Source organism: Ambystoma mexicanum, chromosome 4q (genome assembly GCF_040938575.1).
Source record: "Ambystoma mexicanum isolate Mex_15411 chromosome 4q, UKY_AmexF1_1, whole genome shotgun sequence".
NCBI classification, from domain to species: Eukaryota; Metazoa; Chordata; class Amphibia; order Caudata; family Ambystomatidae; genus Ambystoma; species Ambystoma mexicanum.
In genome coordinates this window covers 259,136,657-259,157,599 of record NC_090928.1, presented here as the reverse complement: position 1 = coordinate 259,157,599, position 20,943 = coordinate 259,136,657, and the positions used below count along the sequence as shown (strand labels likewise).

General features: G+C 45.5%; 1 protein-coding gene across 1 annotated transcript in view; it reads left to right on the top strand.

The window, feature by feature from the left end:
* Positions 1-20,943, top strand: part of LOC138467234 (kinesin-like protein KIF28) — a 516,126-nt gene that overhangs the window by 131,447 nt on the left and 363,736 nt on the right. Inside the window, exons 4-7 of the mRNA XM_069607266.1 lie at positions 1,903-1,989; positions 3,837-3,897; positions 11,712-11,723; positions 17,644-17,712. Of these exons, the coding sequence (XP_069463367.1) occupies positions 1,903-1,989; positions 3,837-3,897; positions 11,712-11,723; positions 17,644-17,712 (229 nt within the window). The remainder of the gene's footprint in view (positions 1-1,902; positions 1,990-3,836; positions 3,898-11,711; positions 11,724-17,643; positions 17,713-20,943) is intronic.

Here is a 20,943-nt window from a genome sequence, read left to right as displayed (position 1 = left end):
GTGCTATTTATTTAAAAAAAATAAGCACTAGCTGTGTTTTTTTCCTAAATTTTCCAGGCTGAAGGAGCCTGGAAAACTTAGAAATAAAACTGCAGCTTTAAAAATGTTGTGTTTATGTTTGCGGTAGCTTTTGAAGCTACCGCAAACATAAATACAACATAATTGTGTTTGAAAACGCTGCGGTTTTTCTTTCTACGTTTCTCAGGCTCCTCTGAGGCGGAGGAGCCTGAGAAACTTAGAAAGAAAAACCGCAGCATTTTCGAAACACAACCGCGTTGAGTTTTTGCCTGCCGTGGCTATCACTTTGGGGAGACCCAAAGTGAAAGCCAAGGCAGGCAGAAACACAACGCGGTTGTGTTTCCATGCCGCAGTGTTTCTGCCTAAAGCTGTTTTCCCATTTGGGGCTCTCGGGGTCCAAAGCCCCAAATGGGAAAGCAGCTTTAGGCAGAACATCCTGAAAGTCTCCTTAGATTATTCTTTGAGGCAGGGAAACCCCGCTTATTATTAGGTATAGCGTAGTTTTCCCCAATCCTCATTTCTTTAATAAACATTTATATCAATAAACATGCCACCATTGTGCCAATCTCTTACTTCTGAACCCACCTTTACATTACCCATCCATCTACTACCATTAGGAAATGCTTATGGCCATTCCCACCAAGTCCCTGCCCCAGCCCGCCCAAAGCACACCCTCCTGGGATCTCTCTGAGCTAGCTTTATCAAGCAGTAATATCAAACTTTGTGCTTGAAGTGCCTGCCACCAGTCCTTCTTCTGAGAGTTAATGGCTTAATTGGAGCTGTAAATGTACTACATATATAACAAAAATGTCTTGACCAAGTGAGGCTTCAACCGCTTCACTGAGGTCCAGTAAAAATAAATAATTGACAAAGCCAACGGTTGTGTCTTGTGTATAGGGATTAGATTGGCACATGCCAGGTACTGATATTATATGTCCACATGCTTACACCATTTTGCAGCTGCTTCCATTAATTGCCAGTTAGTGCCATGTGGCAGTGCCCGGCAAATTCCTATCCAACACCTACACGAAAGCCAATGCTTGTTTTAAAATGCTGACCTTTCCTTCAGCTCCTGTCTCCCTGCACCACTCCTCCTAGCCTCCCCTCGATTTCTGGATCGTAGGCCATCATCAAAGTAGAAAAGGAACTGTTTTTTCATGGCAGCCATCTTTTTGGTAAACAGGTTTGCACACCTCATGCATGCATGGCTACAAATGACAAATAGGTGTGATAATACACGCTTCTGCATTACTGTCCTGACCAAAAACTTAGCTTGGTTTTGCGGGGATGTACCGGTCGGATCAGCCCATTGATGCGTGTAGTATCACCTTAATACCTCCTATCCGTGGTCGAAGTGGGCGGGAGCATTGCCCCTCTATTTCTTTAAAGGTTTTACTGTTATTATACTTTTATCTTAAAAAGAAACTGTTAATGGTTTCGTATAAAAATAAAAGTGTTGGAGGAAGAAGTAGAAATTTGCACAGCACAGAACATTTCCTTGAATAGCAGGTGTGTTTGTTTTGGGGGTTTGGATTGCGCATGCAAGGGCTTGGCGATGGGATTTGTAGGGGCGGGCCAGCAGGGAACATGGTTCCACTACTTCTTTTCGCACACTTCGGCCACTGCCTCCATTGTTATGACAATATTAACCAGGTGGCATTGTTAAAATGCATCATGCTTCTAATGAACCTCCTAGTGTACATGCATAGGGTATGGGCATGCTGAGATAGTGGTTTTTGGTTATGAGTGACCACTCGTTCACGCGGTGCACACTCAGAGGTTCGACGCTTGTATTTTGTAATATGGATTGCGGTGCTGCCTACCCACTGTAGGGCGTATGATGTTCAACTATTTACTGTGGAATTTAAATTGTGCTTACAACAGGGCAAAGAAAATCAAGAACAAAGCGGTGATCAACGCAAGCCCAACAGAAAAACTGATCAGGGAACTGAAAGCGGAAAATAACAAGCTGTTGTCCAGGCTAACTGCGCTTGGGAATTCTGGGAAAAGAGTGGAAGAAGATACAAGTATGTATGGTGCATGAATTTATGTATGGTTTCGTTAAGGGCAAAAAGACTAGTGGTGGAACCCTTGATAGCAACTCTATCTTTTTCATATATAGTCACCGGTGATCCACCGGCATGCGACCATGTCCACTGTAGTGGGGGACATTTAGATCCGACGTCCGCCTGCACCAGTTTGTATCTTTTAGGCAAAGGAATATCATAATACATTTCATAGATACTGAATTGCAGTGTTTGGCTGTGAAAGCAAAGCATGAACTATGTGTTGTGTTACTGATCTACAGCTTTAACCTGTGCTTGTTAGTTGGGGTAGTAGGGCAGATCATTCAAATGTGTGAACCGGGATATGAACTTTAGGGGTTAAGGATCACTGGTTGTTGGGCTTCCTTTTTTTGACATCTTATTGGTTAACAGAAGTTCCAAGCAATTCCGATTATGACACTAAATGCCACACTAAATCTGCATGTTGTCCAATACAGACTATTTGGAGATTGCAAGTGCTAACCAGACACAAGCTTCAAATCCACCGTACAGGCCCTGGTCCTATCTCACCTGAACGGAGGAAACACCTTGCTCACTGGCTGTCGTGAACTGAGGTCCCAGATGAACTTATGCCTTCTTCCCCAAGTACCAGCCAGGGAAGAACAAAGAAATCCCTGGCCAGAAATTGGGACAAAAGGTGAGATGGGATACAGCACCGCCTGGCATTCGACAGCTAGAATGAAACAGGGAATTAATCGCACAGAGTTGGTACTACTATATATACACATGTAACCCCCGACTATAGATAGCATACCTGATTCAGGAATAGGCGAGCATTGAAGAAAGGATCTTCTATTGAGAGTTTTCAAAGAATCCAATATGAGGCAACCTAACTCGAACGGCATGAGGGTGCAAGCTAGATGAATGACAATAAATAGTTCCACAGTCTCACCAGAATTCCAGGTAGAAAAAAGATCCACAGTCTCACCAGAATTCCAGGTAGAGAAAAGAGTCACACCAAGTCCAATGTCCAAAAGTTCCAGAATCTAGGGGAAAATCCAAAAGCAGTTCCAAAAGCCACATTTCCAGGGATCAAATCCAGTTATCCTAGTACAGAAGAAAACCCAATGCACCAAAACCGACAAGGGAAAAAACAGCAGCAATCCAAAAATGCAAAGCCAAGAAATCCAGAAGTCAAAGTATCCAAAAGCCAGGGGTGAACAAAGGAAAGGAAGAGAAGGGAGGAGGAGAGATGGCCACAGACGGTCCAGGAGTGGAGGAGGAGGAGGACAAGGATTAGAGGGTGGACAGGATGTCTTGAGTTTTAGTGATGAAATCAGAAGCCAAGGCCGTAAAGAGGGCCTGGGAGGGAACAGGATAGGTAGAGACTGCCACAGGATTGGCCAGCTCCTTGCAGAATTTGAAGTGTTTGGCTGAGTTGTTAGATACCGCAGAGACACAGGCTTGGATGTGGGCTCTCTTCTTGGCGAGGACAGAGAGTCTGTATTGCGTTTGGAGCAGGCGGCATGCCAGTTTGTCAGAGGCTGCACTAGATGCCCTCCACTTCCTCTCAGCCACCTTGCACTTGCTTTTGAGGGTGATGAGGTTGTAGCCATACCAAGAGTTGCACTTGGATTTGGGCTTCAAGCGGATCCTCATGACAGGGGCAAATACATCAAGAGTGTTAGAGATAGAGAGATGAAGGTTAGATTGGTCTGTGTCACGGTGTGAGTCAGCCAAAGTTGCAGAAGGAGGAGAGAAAGTAGGGGCGAAAGCCTCTCTTGACAAGGGCATGCCTTCTGGGAGCGTAAGAGCTGGAGGAGGTGGAGCTGGAGAGAGCTGGGACCCTGCGACGTTTAGAAGTGTTCAGCAGGTGTAGAAAATGAGAATCAGAGGCAAGTGGAGCCCAAAGTGTGACAGTGGTGTGATCACGAGTACGTCGTGGTGGGTGGGCTACCTGTCTAACAACGCTGACAACGTACCAATCTGGAATTGGCGAACGCTTTGGTGACTGTCAAGAAACCGTGACGCCAAGAGAGAGTGAGAGAACCACAAGGAGAAGACGCTGGTGCAAGAGAGCCGGCAGAGAAACAGAGTGAAGAATAAGGTTGCATGCCAGTACAGGCCCCGTAGACGTTCCCCACCAGAGCAAAGGTAATGGGGAGAACCGGGAGGCCGAGCAGGACTCAATATACAAGCATAGAGACTTGTCTCAGTACAAGTGCCTAAATCTGATGAACTTGAACAGTGTTAATGGAAGAAGGATCATAAATAATCCTGAGAGACGGATCAATGGAACATTGGCCACACTATCCTACGAAGAGGAGAAAATACCCAGTTACTCAAGGAACATTGAGGGGAACATAACAGAGAAAGAATATTATAAAGTGAAGGGCAGACACGCCTAAGGAATCAATGATATGCAAGACAGACTAAGCCAGGAAAGATCGAAGCCTAATTGCAAACAACACATGGGAAAAGACACTTTCTATGGTTACCCAGAGCATATTAGCCTGAATCTAAGGATTCAACATAGGCCAAAGAAAGTAATCCTTAAAGAGGAGAGGAAAGCCAAACTTCTACAAAGAGCTACAGGAACTGCTACAGAAAGTAACAAGTTAATATTTGAAAATTGACTATTAACAATAAATTCAAAAGATTAAAGAAGAGAAGTGCGAGAAGCATCCATCTGGATAAGGCAGTCATTCTCCTGAACTTAGTTTGTTAGAATAGTGGCAGGGTCAGTTTGCATTCGTTTGGCCAGCGGAATTATTCCTTTGGACATTTACTGATGACTGATGAGCACCTTAGTTAGTAAAATAGGTAGGGAATACCACGTAGCGATAGGGAAAGTTAGGCCTTATTCTTTAATAAACACATGTTGGAAATGTCCTCAGGGTGTTTGCGTCCTTCTTCTGACCCACTACACTCCTCTCTAGGGGACAAGGCCTCTCATTCCCACAACGAACTCCCTATGCAAGCAACACTATCCGCCTATATGATAGTGCCTATATGATAGTGCCTTCAGTCACAAGAAATGTGTCTTCCTTTTGTTTGGCTTCAGGTAGTGCTTGTTTAAATACAACACCTTAAGGAAAACGGAACGCCCCTTTGAACGTGAACTCATATGTAACAGGGACGAGCCGATCGAGAAGAGGGAGAGAAAGACAGACACAGGGGAAGCCCTCTGACGTAGCAACGTCTTGGAGGGGCAGAGCAGTGTGGAGCTGTGAAGCCCATGGCAGCCTGCAAAGGAGCAAATGCTGCAAATAGACGTTGGAGACCCCCGGCGCAACAGAAGGTGGGGAAACCCCTGCCAGAACAAAATACATGGTGGCGTGACCATGGAAAAACGGTGGTGGTCCTGGGGCCCGATGAACAACACTGAAATGGGAGAGAGCTAGCATAACAAACCCTTCTGTCGGCAGCCATGTGCCAGGCACACCTACACAGCCAGATGCAGAGAGTGAATCTGCAGTGGAGAACCGAAAGAGGAGGCCAGGAGTGGCGATCCATGTCGACAGCAAGCCCCGAAAATCTACCCAACAGAAGTGAAGGCACCGGGGTGGAACAGAGACGAGGGTAACAGCCAGGACCACATATGTACATTGAAAAGAACTACAAAGAGGACTGTAGATCGTTGAGAAAGCATAAATGTTTATTTGGGAAAACCGCAAGAAAGTTATCAAATATAATTGTGGGGAAACCATGGAAGCCATTACTAAGAGACTTTGAAAACCACTCTGATTTAGGTTTAAGTATTAATCTCCAAAATCAAAGAGAGAGAAAGGAGAACCCTTTAGAGAGGCCCCAGGACTAGTGTGCCACACCATCGTTAAGGGTACACCAAACCCCAACAGAAAGAGAGTCAAGTTTAAAGAGTCTAAAGGACTAACAATAAGAGGAAGGAATATACAACATTACATCCAAAAGTATTGTAAGAAGAGCATTGACAGGTCTTGCACACTCAGGGATAGCCGACCTATAAATATACAGCACGGATTACAGAAACTCATGAAAGAGACACTGGGAACCAGGATCAATGGTTTCTACTAACTTGTTTTCTGTAAACGACAAAATCAGACTTGTTGCCATTGAAAACCCAGACATAAAGCCCCAAGACAGATGGCTAAAGGGAAGATGGCAGAATATATATAGTTTGGCAATCTTTTGTTATTAGTTCTAGTGGTAGGGTCAATAAGAGCTAGGTTTTGGACTGAAGACATTTTTCTTTGGACTTTTTTGATGGCAGACAAGCATACTTAGCTAGTTTGTTTAAGAGGGGAACATTCCCATAGCAATAGGGCGAATTAGGTATTTTTCTTATTTTTTTTTAAATAAAACAGTGAAAGTCCACGCATATAAAACGGAATGAAACCTTTCTCACAAATGAAGGAGAAATGACAACTTGCAATGATGAGACATTCACATGTGAACATGGTGCATTGATGTGTGCCCACATACCCATGGCAACTACTCATTTGGCATTCCAATAGCAATGTAACAGTGACCCAAGTGTAACCTGCAGGCAGGGGCATGTAGAGGGCACCTGGCCACATGTGTCAGTGGCATTACAGTTACAACTTCATCAAACAACATCTTGCTACGTGCATGCCTGACAGTCCTTCATGAAAGTATGCAACACCTATATGCATGCATTTCTAAGGAACAAACAGCAATGAAGCTGGTTCGAACACAAGACTTTCCTGCTGAGTGGATATGATGCAATCACCATTCCCTAATTGAACAAACCATAGCAGAGGTGTGCATGATTGTACACTACATGGCCTCAAAATCCCAATCTGTATTGTGTCCCTGTCCGTGGCCTTGTCGTCAGCATCTCACATTGCATGCACACGAGTCTTCTTTTTCACCCAAAGCTGCCCGACATGACTCTTACCCTTTTCCACTTCAGCGATGTGTGCCATGACATATTTCCAGTGTGTGCATGAGGTTGCATAACAGTTGCCACTTTTGCAACACACATGTTGTGAAAAACATTGTCTTGCTCAATTCTTGCATACTCATTCTGGACATTAAAAATCAGTGGTGCTGTTCACCCTGTGAGAACTTACCAACAACTTGGACACATGCCTGCAGGTGAAGGACCTGTACATCAAGAGCTGGATTGACCCTCTCCAGGATCAGGAGGTGAAGTGGTGTCACTCATTGTCAACTTGCAGAGTGTACCTCAATGGAAGTCCCTGCCTCAATGGCCGCACTCGACTTTTGGCTGGCTCTGGAATCTCAGGCCGCCCACCGCTTCTTGTATCGTCCACAGTACAGACTGCCACCCAGTTCACGTTGGTCTTTTGCTAGATCCTTAACATCAGCAGGCCGCAAGCTGCTTCTGCTGATTGAAGAGGGAATCATAATGGGTCAGGACCTGTTCACCCAGGATGCCAACTTCCTCAGCAGAGAAGCCGACAGCCGTCAGTCTCGCCACCTTGTGGGTGCTAGTAGATGTTGCAGACATGGCGTACCTGGGGCTCGTGAGGTGAACCTGGGCCCTAACTGTACCTGAACTGTGGAGCTTTGATTGTACTAGGTAGGTATATAAGTCCATATAAGGTAGATGAGATGGCCACAGAGCCTCCCAGGGGACCCACAGAAGAACAGGCAATGGAGGAAAATCAGGCACTCCAAGGCAGTGCAAGTGGTCACCAACCAGTAACACACTACCAGGCAGCAGGATGTATTGATGTAATGAGGCAACATATTGCAGAAGGAGGCACAACATGGTAGAAGGCAAGTGGAAAAGCAAGGAATAGTGGCAGTAAAATATTTCCTTTGTTGTACCATGAGTAAGACAGGATCATAGAGAGAACGGAGACAAGGGCAGAAGAAGGGGCCACCTGCAAAACTTGGTGGTAAGGCTACAGGTACCCCAGCACCACCAAGGACCACTAAAGCCAAGAGGGGCCAGCCTGCAGAGCAGGCACAGGCAGCATCCCAGGAACACCCACAGCTTCGGGAGAAGGGGCTATCGAGGAAGGAGCACTTCTCTGAGGAGGCTTTGCAAATACTCATGGATTATGTCGACAAACACCAAACAACCTGTACCTTTGGGCTGGCGGTACCGTTCCTGTGACCGAGCGGTGGAGGCTGTGGCAGGAGGTCACAGATTTGATTAATGCCTTTGGGTGGAAAGGCGCAATGAGGAAGAGGTCTGCAAAAGGATGGATGACCTCATTAGGCATACAAAGGAGAAGCAGGGCAGCAATATGGCCTCTTCCCAGGATACTGGTGGTGGATCACCACATGTTGAAGAGCTGACTCCATTTGAAGAGATTGCCAGTGGCCTCATCACGTGTGAGCTGGTGGTTGGCATGGGAGGCATGGACCTATGCTGCCACATCTGTCGAGTGCCACGTGTGCATGATATATATGCTTTCCTCACCACATGATATGCAATCAGGTTTTGCTGTACTGTTGGTTTGGGTCCTTCTCTCCCATCCTTGATTACTAGAGTAATGCATCCATGGTCACATCCATCACATGTTGTGCATCATACAAGCTGGATGCTTGAACCATGTTTCCAGTTGACATTGATAGTATGCCACACATTACTGTGCACTGAAATAATCAGTAAGGCCACTACACCTATGTGTGCCAATGGACTGCAAGGCACATGCCATTGGTCATATTCACAGTGTCATGCTTATGGATAGTGCAGTGTCAACTGTGAGAAACCAGAAGGTGTTTCACCCACTAGTCCCTTGGGATCTGTCATCCAGGTGGCCAGGAGACAGACATCGCTTTTGGATCCAGTTCCTGGGGGTGGACCAGTTTGGGGGGGATCATCTGGGTGAGGGGTCTTCGGGGAGTGGGAGTGGGACACTGGATTGTGAGACGCAGTATCCCCTTCCCTGTAACACCTTTACCCCCATCCTACCAGGTAGGATATTTAGGAACTCTACCCCCGCCCCCTTTTACAACACAAACACTTTCTCACCGACATCCTGCTATGAGAGTAAACAGAGTAACACCCGAGCCGTATGCCTGACATGTCCCAATACAATGGTCAGGCGAGGTCAGGCAATTACTGACCATCACACACACACACATCTGACTTCCATTAAGCTTCCACACACAGATATAAGGCGCAGCACGAGAGCACATGAGCGAGGCAAAACACATGAGGAAACAGCAGTTCCGAGATGGCAGTTTAATGAGAGAGGGAAGATGGCAAAACAGAAGGGGATCGCAAGGAGGGAAGTTCCCTTGACCTTTTTGACAAGGAAATGTTACTTTGCAGAAACCTTGAAAATAGAAAGCTTAAGACCAGGAAACCAGGCTGAAGAATCCTGCATTGTGTGTCAGAGGTACCCGGGGCCGTCCCGTGTCAATAATCAAGGCGGGGAGAAGCCCAGTTGCTGTGGTACTGTCTTTGGCTCCAAGAACAAAGCAGCATCAGTAAAATCAACACAGCCGGTGAGTTGAGGAGACCGATACAAGACCGGACTGTGTTGAAGCCAAGGTTGCAAGCAGCAACATTGCATGGCGAGTGCCGAAACGAACATTGTTAAAAGGCATGTGATAAGAGACGCAAGTAAAGTGAACTGCTGATGAGTGATTGAACTTTAAACACAAGTTACAATACCTTTGTCAGAGTAGTCTGGCACCGCGTGGGTGCTCAGCCAAAAGTCTCTAAGGTATTCAGCTGAGAAGTGGCAAAAGTGAAAGTGGGAAAAGGTTATATCAGGAAGAGAGAGCGAGTAATTGTGAATCAAAGTGGCCCTGTGACGGGGCAAGAAAAATCCTGCGCAGTCAAAAGTCTTCGATTTTGATGAAGTAGAAATATTTGGTTCAAGCCCGGCAGAGGGGGAACCGGGGTGAACAGTAAATCACCAGAGAAGTTGTGTATGTGAAATATTTGGTCCGAGTCCGGCGGAGGGAGAACAATTGAAGGTTTTAAGTCAAAGTGGGTCTGAGCCCTGTAGAGTAAATCACCTGAGAAGTTGTATGTGTGAAATCCTAAGAAGAAAGGAACTTTAATGTTTGTCGCGTTGCATCAGGCTCTCTGAAATAAGAGACTTTGAATGACAAAGAGGCTTTGGCACAGAAGGCCCTGATGTTGACGTTTTGAACTGCATCCTCGTGCTAGAGAAGCCAGAGAGTGTGCTAAGCTCAAGTGTGCTGCCTTATCCTGTGCTGAAAACGTGGGGAAAAGAAGCCAACGGCTTGAATATCCTCACATATCATTTCTTGAACACTTTTCTTTTGCATAGCATTGTTTCCCACACTATTTGTATTTAGAAGTAAGGATTGGCAATAGGTTTATTAGTATAGGCCCTTTTATTTTGACAGACTCGGCTAGAACTACGTTATTATTATTTGATGGTCATAGCTTGCTTCCACCTTTAGATTTAGGATTATATAAGCTTTTTTCAAACCCAACTGAAGTTCAATAAACAAAATGTTTTCAACATAAAACATTGTTAACTCAACAGTCCAAGCACAATATTGAAAACATTCCTAACTCTCACTTAATATTGTAATTACTCTAAACACCTCAGTGACAATTTATACAAAGTTTTATGCACAACAAATATCTCTGAATGTCTAAATCTTGTTACATAGTGTTTTTCAATGACAGGGTCAGGTCACAGAGAATAAGGTAGTAACATTTCTCTTGTATTTTCTTGGAGGACTATCTGGGGAATCAAATTGACCCTTTCTGTTAGTTTGTCGTAGAGTGATGATTGGACCACCTTCTTCAGGACCTCTCGTTATTGCTAAACCCTGAAAAATAGTAACATAAAAACTATATAATCTATTCTAATATAGATTTAAAAACTCCTTGTGTATTGTTTACTTGATTTGTGATTACCATTAAGGTGTAAGTGTGCACAGCACTTGCCTCACAGCCTATAGGGTGGCTCCCTGTTCCTCTTGCTCCTCCGGTACATCTCTTTCCCTTTGTTGTTCAATGTCCGTACCACTGTGGAGTACTGCGGGAAGAGGACGGTGAGAGAATATGTGTGTAAAAGACAGAGTTGTAATTATAAGTCCGGGGCAGGCTTTTAACCTTTTCCTGGCTTGTTCTGTCAATCATATATAGTGTGGATTCAAGCTCAATTCTGAAATTACTTACCTAATGATACTGGCTTTTGCTGTGTCTATTTTGGAGTCGGGAGCCCATGTAACCTATTATGTTGCTGCTCGGGTGGGGCTGTGTGTTTCTTGGTGCTCTCCCGGCAGCCTGTAAGACATATAACATATCTGTTTGAGCAGTGGTCCTTGTCTGCACTGGATTCTGTACTCCAAAAGTGTCCTGGTACAAGTCAGGAGCTTCACATGGCAAACAGAGCACCTCCATGCATTTCTCAGGACCCTTTTGGAGAACAGAATCCAGTGCAGACAAGGACCACTGCACTAACAAATCCAAAAAACGTACCAAAGACATACAAGAATTCAAATTAGATGCAGTATTCCTCTACCTGACAGATAGCTGGCTGGAAAACAGAATAAAGGAGGGTTCCTATTTACAACAATATCCACAGAAACCACACAAACGGTGGGTCACCTTCTCGGAATCATCAAGCTCGGACTCCACAACAGAAGATCAGTGGGACTATAGTGATTACAACCAACAACAGAATAGAGGCACAGAGAGGCCTTTTTAGGGAGACGGGACCCCAGAGGAAGATTGTGGGGCCCCACACAGAATAAAGGATATTAAAGCCAGGGGACCAGGTGGATTCAACCCGGCACAAGACGCCCGACGTGGTAGAAACAAACCTGACCCTACCGGTTTTTAACTTGTCAGGCCAAACATTGTCCAAGGAGGAGCTATCAATACTGGGCAAGGGACTCTCCTTTGTCCCCACGAATGTGACTGACTGGTTCACCACAGAATACGAAATGAGGAACCTCTTTAGGCGATTAGATAAGAGAGGACATGTCACACCTGAGGCAGATGATTCGCAAGGAGGGCCCCGCCTTGAGGCAATACCTGCATGATGAGTTGTTGGCTTCAAGGGACGTCCAGCAGCAAGAGATGGGTTCCTTTAGGCAAACCCTGCATAAAGAGATGTCGGCCTCAAGGGAAAGCCTTCTTCAGGACACAGATTCCTTGAGACAATCTCTGCATAAGGAGATGGCCATCTTGAGGGAAACTTTCAACATGCAGTTGGAGACTTCAAGGTTCAGCATGAATGCTGACACGTTGGCCACTCATGATAACCATCATCAGGACCTTGTTGCCATTGGGTCGCTCATGCATTCATCCCTCTCCCTAGTGGCCCTAGCCAATGAGGACCAGGCTTTGGCCATTCATGGTCAGAGTGCCCCCTCCCTGGATCCACTACAGGAAGGGGGTTCCAATTGAACTATGCAGGTGATGCCACTGCCCATGTCTCCACACACCCCTATCCTGTTGCCACCACCACCCCTTCTTCATGCATCCTGGAGTCCATAAGCCAGTGGATGTAGTGTGTTTTTTAATAAATTATTTTTTTTTGTTACCTTCGAAGATGCACTGTATTATTTTCTCCTGACAGAGCCATAGTGCTTTAGAAGGAAGTGATTTAACTGCCTATGCTACTGTGCACATGATTGAGCTGGGGGACTGTACATGCAGACCTGCACAGTGAAGCCAACTGACCGTGTTCCTCTGGATTGCAACAGACTCACACATGCAGTTGAACATTCCATTGAGCAAAGATGTGTATGACATGTGTTATCTGTCAGGCAGACTCCTTTAGCTAGTCCTGACAAATGTCCAATCCACGTGATTTGTGTTATTGATTAGACCTCCACGACATGCAGCTTATATATTCAGTCTCCTCTGGATGTTCATGTGCACATGTTTTTGGTGAGGGGTCATGGAGTAGCTTATTTTATGTGCAGCATTGCATTTACATTCCTGTCATGACACCCTCTACTGCTATGCCACAACATGTAGCTAGCTATATTATGCAGGACACAGCATGCCACAATGATTTTGCATACTAAAAGTGGTGCATCTAGCAATACGCCACTTGAGTGGTCAAGGGAGCGGAAGCGTGACTTAAGCACTTTGAAAGTGCGCTCGGCTATTCCCCTATGGCTATGCGGTATAGCTCGCCTCGCCTGGGGTGGCTGGATTTTAATTTCTTGTTTTTCTGTGTGGCATATGACTACTTCTGTGTGCGTGATGGTTGATACTCACCTAGCAGCCACATGTTGCCAAAGGTTCTCGATTCCAGGGCCTGTTGTAAGTAATTAAGTTCTTTTTTTTCCGGATTAAATAAAACATCCATGAAAGATACATCATACACAGCCATTAGACACAAGAAGTTATACCAAATATGACATAAAGTATTAATAATTCATTCATTACGATATCACTTACAAAACACAGTGGGCCTCATTACGAGGTTGGAGGTAGGGGGTTACCGGCACCGGTAAGGATGCCGGTGCCGGTAACCCCTTACCTCTGTATTCCGAGGTCGGTTAGCGGGAGCCGCTAAGGGACCAGGGAGCTAATAACGGGCCTGCTGTTAGCGGGCCCGTTATTAGCTCCATCCCCATTCCCATTGAGCCCTATGGGGGCTCGAATGGGAATGGGGAATGGTTCTCAGAATGGGGACTTACCGGGTCCTCCAAAGTTGGAATGACCCGGTAAATCCCTATTTCGAGAACCCGGACCCGGAATGCGGTAAGGGGGTAGCCATGGTGCTAATAGCACCATGGCTACCTCCTACCTCTTATGAGGCCCAGTATCATTATATCAAAAATAAAAGGGCTGTCCAAGTCCATAAAAGATACATCATACGTGACCATTAGACACCACTAATTGTAAAAGCTTAGACAAACAGCAATCATTCATTCATTGAAATATCACCTACATGGTACAATATTATACTATTAAAAGGAAAAAGAAGACAAAAAGGAGAAAAAAGCAGCCCAAAATAAATACACAACTTTTTCCCCATCATAGAGGCACAAACAGCAATTCATTTAGAATTTTCCATGTATAATACAGATTTAGCATTATATAGGTCCCAATGAGCGCCTTGACAATCGAGGTGTATAAATTGGCTCATCTAATTTCTTTATTACTTTTTGCGATTGCGCCTAGTCTTTGTCCCCTTTCTCGTGTTCACCAGGCTTTTCTTGTGCATAGAGATAGATTCCAGGCTATGGCTGGCGTAGCTGCATTCAACAGATAGTAAAGTGCTGGCCTTGGCTGGGCAAAGCCTCTTCCTATAAACAGTGGTAGCAAATACTTTTTTCTTAGACCACAATATGCAAGACAAAAATATAAAAAATGTTTTAAATCCTCATGCCTAGTCTGACACATAGGGCATTTGGATTCAAACTCCCAGCCTGATCTCCGACCCAGAGCGCACCCTGGTAATATAGGAGAATAGTGTACAGGGGAATGACGCAAGGGCCTAGTGTACAGGGGAATGACGCAAGATGTAGCTATCGTATGTGCCTCCTGGGTAATTCACATTCACATAAATGATGTGCCCCTTGGCATCACAGATTACCTGCACATTTGTGGAATGGCAATTTTTCCTGTTGCGATAAATGTGCTTATTGTCTCGGGGGTGGGGGGGTTTGCAGCAGGACCCGATGGCTCCCAGGAACCAGGGGAAAGTGTCTGACTGCTCAAAATTCCTGGCACACTCTTTGCCTTGCCTGCAGAGTGTGTGGCATGTCTATGTGCCCATGCAAACGTGTTAGGATGCAGCGCAAGACCTGGTGGAGGCAGCTTGATTGTGTGGGCTGTCATATACCCAAAACTATGGCTGTGGTCTGCTGGAATGATCCATTGGCCAGGAAGTGTAAGGCTGACAGCACTTTGACCAGAGGTGTCACGGCCTTTGAGCACATGGTGGGTGATGCCAGGTCTTTCTCCGCCTACATGACCTAGGATGATATGGGGGAAGCTGCATGTTCCATGCACCTTCTCATCTGGCACCCCAAATATAGTTTATTGTGTATGGTAGATTCTAGTCCTCCCCCGCCTCCTTCCATGTAGTAATATCAGTGCTAACAATGCAGGATCCGCACTTGTGGCAACCGATTGTTTTGTGGAATTGCATTGCGCTTTTAATATGTGGGTTTTCATTGCGCTTTTGTGCTCTGAAACGACTAACTGGTGGCGGTTCACCTTTGCAGTTAATACGAAAGCGCTATTGATTCTGTGAATACAGTTTACTTAGCAATTGGTGAGGCGTTTGTAGTTTGGACCGTGCCTCCTTCCCCACACCAATTTTATTCCTCATTTTCCTCTTTTAATGAGGAAATGTGCATGTTCTGCCCATTTCGCCTTCTTTGCGCTGGCCCTTCCCAAGTGATGATGTCAATCCTGTGCAAAATGCTTGTGCAGGACGCAAAGTGGGAGGGACCAGCACAAAGTCCAATCTGTGAATCAGCAAATGGTGTTCAGCGTGGTGCAAAGTGTACTTTTTTTGAGGCAAAGTCCTTTGCTCCACGCAAACATTTTTGTAAATTAGGCCATTGGGCAGCACGGTGTCAGTTTCAATAAACATGATAATGAGAGCGAATTTACTGCTACAATTTAAGAGAGCACCATGAAAACATTCCATACATGCTTTGATGGTTATGTGTGGTTTCATCACCACAGTTTTTAAAGTGGAGGGTTTGGTTGAGGAAATGTTACGGTTGCCATATGATCATTTTCTTATATCTTTTACTGGGGAGGGGGCCCTTCCCTCCGCCCTGCCTACCCTAATCCAAACTTTGTCTTGCCCCTGAATAACACCTCCACTATCTATATATTGGCTATTATATTTTAGCGATCAAAATTTCCATGACCAAATAGGGCACTATAAATATTGTGGAGATGAAACAACTGTAGACCACTTTGATACCCCTGTGAAGGGTTATCAAAGATTTCAGCTTAACAGAGTTATTGAACGCGCATTCTTTTGCACTCACTGCCTCACTGAAATGGAAAGGGGACCAAGGAGAACCACAGCAGAAGAAATGAGCGATGATTTAGGGGTAGGTTGCTGTGATCCGCAACAAAAGGGGTGAGGATTTTGGGAAATGGCAGGGTAGTCGGGGGACAGCCTGGGAATGGTGGGAAGAGCTCTACAACTTCACCTAGGGCAGCAACATTCCTTGCACCTGCCCAGCATTGAGGTTCTACTGTGGCGGCAATGAACCTCTCCATCTACTTCATGGTGTGCTTCTGCTTGTCAACTGGCTTTCCTTCTATCCAAGGTCCATTCTGAGATATCAATAGAACGCTGAGACAGCCACTGTATCTGACAGATCCAAGCATTGCCAAGGGGTCATGAAAAAGAATGCTCATACAGAAAGCAGCGGTGCGGAAAGGGGTGATGGAGAGAATTCAAGTGAAATCTCTTCTTTTTCACATGCCAGGTCATTTTCCGCCTAGAAGATCAAAGCACCCCAACACTTTCTAAATCTTCTCTAAAACACACCTATTAGTGCAGTCAAATCTGTGTCACCGCCACTCTTTTCTTGCGGTATTCCGCCATTCCCACTGTTCACTGTGGTTTCTGCCCCCTTTGTACATGGTTCCCCACTTCTGCCTCTTTTGGTCTATCCTTGCACAGGAGAAACACCTCCTTATTCTGCCTTCCACACCCACTTTTAAAAATAAATCCATGGAAAATTTGGCCGCAAAAAGAATGATGTAGTAAAAGGGGCGGAGACAGTGCAGTTTGCTACTACTTGACGCTCTGGGGACGTGCTGCTCAACATATTTACTTGTTAATAATTTGCAAAAGGGAAAGTAAAGCATCCAGATGCCTTGGATTTTGTATAGATAAAGAAACTACTGACAATGCAAAATCCCAAAATGGCACTGAGATACACTTGCCCACAATATCCAGCCATGAGGGATTTTATTTCTTGTATGGCTCCACTGATTCTGTTGCTGATGGAATTTCAGTTACATGTCCAAATGCCACCAACCACTAATTAGTGTGACGACCCGCAATTCAATGGTTAATAGATACACTTTCAAACATTTAATTGTTCCTATTGAATAAGCATTGAAGACGACTTTCAAAAGTTGACACTTTAGAAAGGTTAGTTTTTGTTTTAAAAGATTTTTATTTATTTATTTTTTTTGTTTTTAATTAAGACAACCTTCACACCTGTTCCGACACACAGCCTTCTTTCCCTCTCCCGACCTACTCCTTTACCAGCTTTTCTCTATATGTGAACAATTGGTCTGCCTGTTTTCCTTACCCTAATATTTAACTTTTTCATATGTGCGTCAACTTTTAGTTAATAAATTCACCAAGTCTGCCTTTGTATTGGTCAGGATTAGCAGGCTCGTTGCATGTAACCCCCTTATCGACTGTTGGACCATCTCCTGTAAATGCACTTCCACTCAAACCATCGCGCATTCAAGCTCTTTTTAGATAACCTTTGACTCTTTCATTGCATTCTGCAAAAAAAGATCTACATATGCGTGTACTTTTTTTTCCCTAAATGTTATAAATATCGCATTATTTAGTAACCTATTGACCTCTAGTGCAAGCTCTCTCTCTTAACCAAAATCTTATCTGAAGACGGGAAATCTTTGTAAATGAAAATCTCCTGACTCGGGCTATGTGTATTTCCAGAAGAATTGCGACGTTTGCTGAGTGAAAACGAACTGCGCATTCAGGCCATTCAGATCACATGGGAGCACCAGCTGGAGGAGGCCAGGAAGGAGTGGGAGCAGCAGTACGCCGCCATTACACAGGTAATGTCAGGTTACACTGTTTTACTCCCGTCTAGCATATCGCTGTACAGAATACTTAACCCCATGAGTGTTTTTACTCTAGCATTAAGGGTGTCAAAGGGTCTTAATGCCTTGATCCCTCACTGGTCATTTTCAACACACTGGGTCTCATTACGACCTCGGCAGTAGCCATGCTGCTATTGGCGGCATGGCTGCCGCCGAAATCGCGTCCGGGTTCCCAGAATGAGGAATTACTGGGCCATTCCGAGTTCGGAGGGCCCGGTAATTCCTCCCTCCAAGAACCCGGACCCGGACCTTCCCCATTCCCATTCCAGCCCCCATAGGGCTGAATGGGAATGGGAGAGGGAGCAAACAACGGGCCGATTACGAGTGGCCCGTTGTTTGCTCCCTCTTCCCCTCGCGGGACCCGGTAAGCACGCCTGGTTTTACCAGGTGTGCTTACCGGGTCCCGCGAGGGGACCTTGTAATGTGGCAGAACGGGTTTAACGGGTCCGCATCCTTTTGCATGACCCGTTAACCCGTTCCGCCAGGGTCGTAATGAGGCCCACTGAGTCCTACGCTTCCACACAGACTTAATGCACTGAGGGGTGCCCACTTCTTGAGAAGGGCACACAGACTTAAAAATAACAAAAACAAAAGGAAGACACTCTTTCTCTAGATAACTTATACCTTCCCTCAGCTACTGCTGTGTCCACATACATTGCTCACCCTGCTGGTGGAAGGAAAGAATGTAGACTGTGACAACAAGGTGCCTTTGAAAAGTAGATTAGCATTAAGTCATTGGGGAACATTATCTCCCTTCTGCATCCCTTCCTTTACACAATGTTGACCTATCAAGCAAACATGGGTGGTAATGACAACAACACATAGACAATATTATGTTTAGTGTATGTGGGTAATTGTATTGGGAAACACAGAGACACCTCTCAAAACTCGATTACCAAACACAGAGCCTTGTAGGCCTGAGTAAGGGTTAACACGTGTTGTACATGTATCTAAGTAGCCAAGGTGGCTGCCCTGCACACTCCGGTAAGACAAACACCTCTTCAAGCAGTGGAAGGTTCTGCCATGTTCCTAGTTGAACACCCCCTTATCAGCTCAGAAGTGAAACCCTTCAGACTAAATGACTATGGAGGCAGCAGCCCTAAGCCAATGGCAAAGCAGGGTTTCTTCATCTTATTTCCAGGCTTAAAATAGACAAAAGGTAAATGGGCCTCATTGCGGGTCTGGTGGTAACTGTGCCGGTGTTAACGGCAGGTTGCCGCCAGACCTGTAAATATTTACCTGCGCCTGACTTCCCGTTAACACTGGGGGATTACAACCCAATCGGACCGGAAAGTCGGGCGCCAGAAAATTGTAAGTCCCCATTCCCACAGAGTCCTATGGTACCCTATGGGACTGGGGACCACGGAAGCACCGGCACCGTTGCTAATGGTGCCGGTGCTTCTGTGAAAAATCTGCGGGCTGGTTCCGTCCCGCCCGGCAGGTCTGACCTGCCAGGCGGGAAGGCACCCGCCCAGCAGAGTTGTAGTGTGTAGTTTACCGGCACCGTTGTTTACAGACCGGCACAGTTATGAGGCCCAGTGACTGTTATGGAAATGTTCAGTTCTGTCTAGATAGATCCAGAGTGGGCTTCGAATGTGCAAAGAAAAAGGGGGCAAAACTAGGCCTCAAGCTAGTGACAAAACAAAATAGGGATTGCCATTGCCTTCATAACGGTGGAAGACAACAAGCACGAAAAGCAGGAGAAGGGCGAGGACAAGGCCGTCAAAGAGAAACCTCAAAAATGGCTCCTTGCATAATAATGTTCCTAGAACATCTACTCTTCTGGCTGATGCAAGGGCCACCAAAAAGACAACTTTCGTGAAAGAACTTTAAGAGATGTAGACATTGGGGGCTGAAAACGAAAGAGGCGAAGGCTCTTGGGGTCAAGCAGGGAAGGGTGAACTAATCAATGGTCAGCAACGTTCAAATCTCTTAAAATGTCAGGATTTATAGCCTTCTGTAGAGGATATGTTAGCCCTAAGAACCTTTTAAATGAGTTAGATTAGTTAGATAAAAGTGAATAAAGCCCTCTAAGTACACTGGGAAGATAAAGATGCTCATTGGTCTGAATAAACACACTTGATTGAGGGCCACCTGGAATACTCAAGGGAGTGCACTGCCTCACTGTGCATGGCTTTAACATATAGCCCTCTCTTTTCAGACTCCATAGAGTGTAATTACATTGTTGGATTGTTGGGTGAGGCAGGGTGGCAATCTCAGGTATGATGGGAAAATGAGAAAGTTCCATACTTTGCAATCTGACATCTACAGCAGCAGTGCCAAGGCTTCAAGGTAGGGTCTATCAGGATAACATTGGAGCCCCCTCTCTTGATCTTGTTCTGGCAGTCAAGGAACAGGGGATCTGTAGAGCGTAATCTCACGAGAGGTGACCCGACCTCTCGCAAGAGGACGCAACAAGGAAGAGGAAAGCGCGGGCAAGGAAAAGACATTTGCGGCGCGGGTGGCTGAGGGACAGGACTGCAGCCCCAGCGCTCCAACCTGCAAGTCTGCACCCATCCCATGCCAGCCTTCCACCCCTATTACTACCCCTCATGAGACTCATAGAATAAGCCTTGGCCCTTGAGCTAGAAGCTTCACGGTGACGCAACTGTGTGTAAGCAGCTTTATCTTGTTGGCAATAAAGGCACTGTCACACCAGAAAGTGTCCAAGTGATCTTTGGGAGGCCACAACAGGGTCACAGCAAAAAGAAGAAAGGGAGACAAATGACTGAAAGAAAATCCTTTCTTCAGGCCAGAGAATTCCTGCTCCTTTATTTGAAAAGCAGGTTCCTTCTTCTTGGAACCAAACCTGGACATTAACGGGATTCCAACCTTCATGCAAATCTCTTCATAAAGGAGCTGGGAAAGGAATTCATTTTGTGGTGGAGACAAACGCTATGCTTAGCTTGACAACCAGAACATTCTCTACCCCTGATGGAGTGAACTTTACTTTTATGCAACGTTGAAGAGGGAAACCTTTCTGTGTTTTGGAGTCCTGGAGAGTTTCATCTGTTAACTCTGTGAACAGGTGAGACCTCTTTATTGGGGCAGAAATGTTGTAGTAAGTGGGAAGTATACATGCACACAAATTGTTACTAACAGAAGACACTGCTCATTGTCATAATTAATTGTAATGAGCCTTCTTTTGCTGTATTCTGGTACAATGTGATTCAATCTAATAGTAGG